This window comes from Aptenodytes forsteri, unplaced genomic scaffold (assembly GCF_000699145.1).
Source record: "Aptenodytes forsteri isolate BGI_AS27 unplaced genomic scaffold, ASM69914v1 Scaffold143, whole genome shotgun sequence".
Taxonomy (NCBI): domain Eukaryota; kingdom Metazoa; phylum Chordata; class Aves; order Sphenisciformes; family Spheniscidae; genus Aptenodytes; species Aptenodytes forsteri.
The window spans coordinates 2,458,417-2,460,245 of NW_008794951.1; the positions used below are offsets into that span (position 1 = coordinate 2,458,417).

The 1,829-nt window shown below is 55.0% G+C and overlaps 1 protein-coding gene across 1 annotated transcript in view; it reads left to right on the top strand.

The window, feature by feature from the left end:
- The window catches only part of THOC2 (THO complex 2), a 60,719-nt gene extending 59,059 nt beyond the window's left edge, over positions 1–1,660 (top strand). Inside the window, exon 39 of the mRNA XM_019471016.1 lies at positions 1,309–1,660. Coding sequence (XP_019326561.1) covers positions 1,309–1,660 — 352 coding nt within the window. The remainder of the gene's footprint in view (positions 1–1,308) is intronic.
- The last annotated feature ends 169 nt before the right edge of the window (positions 1,661–1,829 follow it).

A 1,829-nucleotide genomic window follows, 5' to 3' on the forward strand; every position in this document is an offset into this window, starting at 1 on the left:
CCCGCGGGGGTGCGCGCCCGCCCCCAACCCCCCCCCCCCCCCGGGCCCATGGCTTTCCGGCGTCATCCCCCCTCCTCCCCGCACTCCTGGCCTTGACCCGAAGCCCATCGGGCAGCAGCTCGCTGCCAGGGGCCGGAGCACAGGCGCTGCTCCTGCCCTCCCGCGCCGGCTGCAGCTCCGCTTTTATATCCCTTTAATCAATTTCTTGTGTTATATCACACGTTTCCCTACTCCTTTACAGCGTATCAAGCACCTGCCACGTGCTCATTAATTAGTCAATTACTTTATTTATATGCTAAACGTTATCTAAAGCACCAGTCATTACCAGCATCGTGGCTGTGGTTTGTGTTGTGCATTTTTTATAGGCTTTATGTGCCGTACCCTCACCTTGCCATCAAGGCCGGGGGTGCTTTCATGGACCCCTGTTAACCCTTTGTGGACCAGTCACCAGCTCAGCCCCGTTCCACAGCCCCGCGGTGTCTGTGCAGGTCCCCACCCTTAGAGGACAGTTCTGTAATCACCCGCCATGTTTCCCAGCCCTTCCTCAGACCCCTCTCCCTTTGGCTTTAGCTTGTTTGCTGCTGCTGCCTCCAGCTCCTCACTGCTTCTTTCACATCGCCTATAACTAGAATAAGGTAAGAAAAACCTGAAACTGCGACAAAATAGATGATGGGAGACTCCCCTGTAACTGTCTGCCGGGGCAGGCCAGGTGCCACCACTCATCCTGGTTTCAAGCCTGGTCTGCTGTTACAAATTGGCTCCGAGTTCACCTTTAGGTGTCAGTTCTGCCCGCTTGCTTGGAGATGTCAACAGCCTCTTCACCAGCTTGAAATGATGCGCTGCTGGAAAGCCTCAGCTCTTCCTCGGCTCTGCTCTCACCGCGCCCCGTGCTCCATCACTTCTCATGGCGCCTCCCCTGCTCCTCCAGCCCCTCCTGCTCTTCTGATTACAAGTTGCTGCAGAGCGGGATCTTGTCCTCTTGCTCTTCTGTAAGATGTCCTGTCATCCTAAAATGCCATAGCCATCACAAATAATGTAGGGCCAACACTTCAATGTTAGAAACTCAATAAACAAATACTTGGTGTTCATTATCCTGCCCTTCATGTCAGCCCGTGGAGGCACCGCCACCCAGCACATGGCACACCCGCGCCATGGCATCCAGCAAAACCGGCGATACAGGTGCTTCCAGCAAGCTTTCTCAGCTACACTAAACAGCAGCTACGTGTGGAAAGCCTACTAGTTGGGACGGGGCAGAGGTTTTGCTGTTACGCTAGTTGTAAGGTGTGCATGGTGGTGCTTCTCCTCCAGCTCCTCTCTGGGTACCAGAACGGTGTCCAGATGCTCTTCACCTCACAGGGCGGCTGCTGCTGATGCCTGTGCCCGCACCTGGGGGAAGCTGGAAAGCACTTTTGTTGATGCTGTTGCAGCGATGCTGCCAGGTTACAAACCAGTCTCAGTAATTCCTCTACGGACAACTGATGAAATAAAGAGTGGTGCTTTTCCTCCAGCTCCTCTCTGGGTACCAGAACGGTGTCCAGATGCTCTTCACCTCACAGGGCGGCTGCTGCTGATGCCTGTGCCCGCACCTGGGGGAAGCTGGAAAGCACTTTTGTTGATGCTGTTGCAGCGATGCTGCCAGGTTACAAACCAGTCTCAGTAATTCCTCTACGGACAACTGATGAAATAAAGAAAAGAAAGCCTGAGCACAGCTCCAGAGCAGGACCTGGGTTTTGGGGGACAGGGGATGGGGGGGTAGATTTTAGCCAAACCTACCTCTCTATAGGGCACCACACAGGAGGGGGGTCCCACCGTGGCGGGGGGGGGCCAGT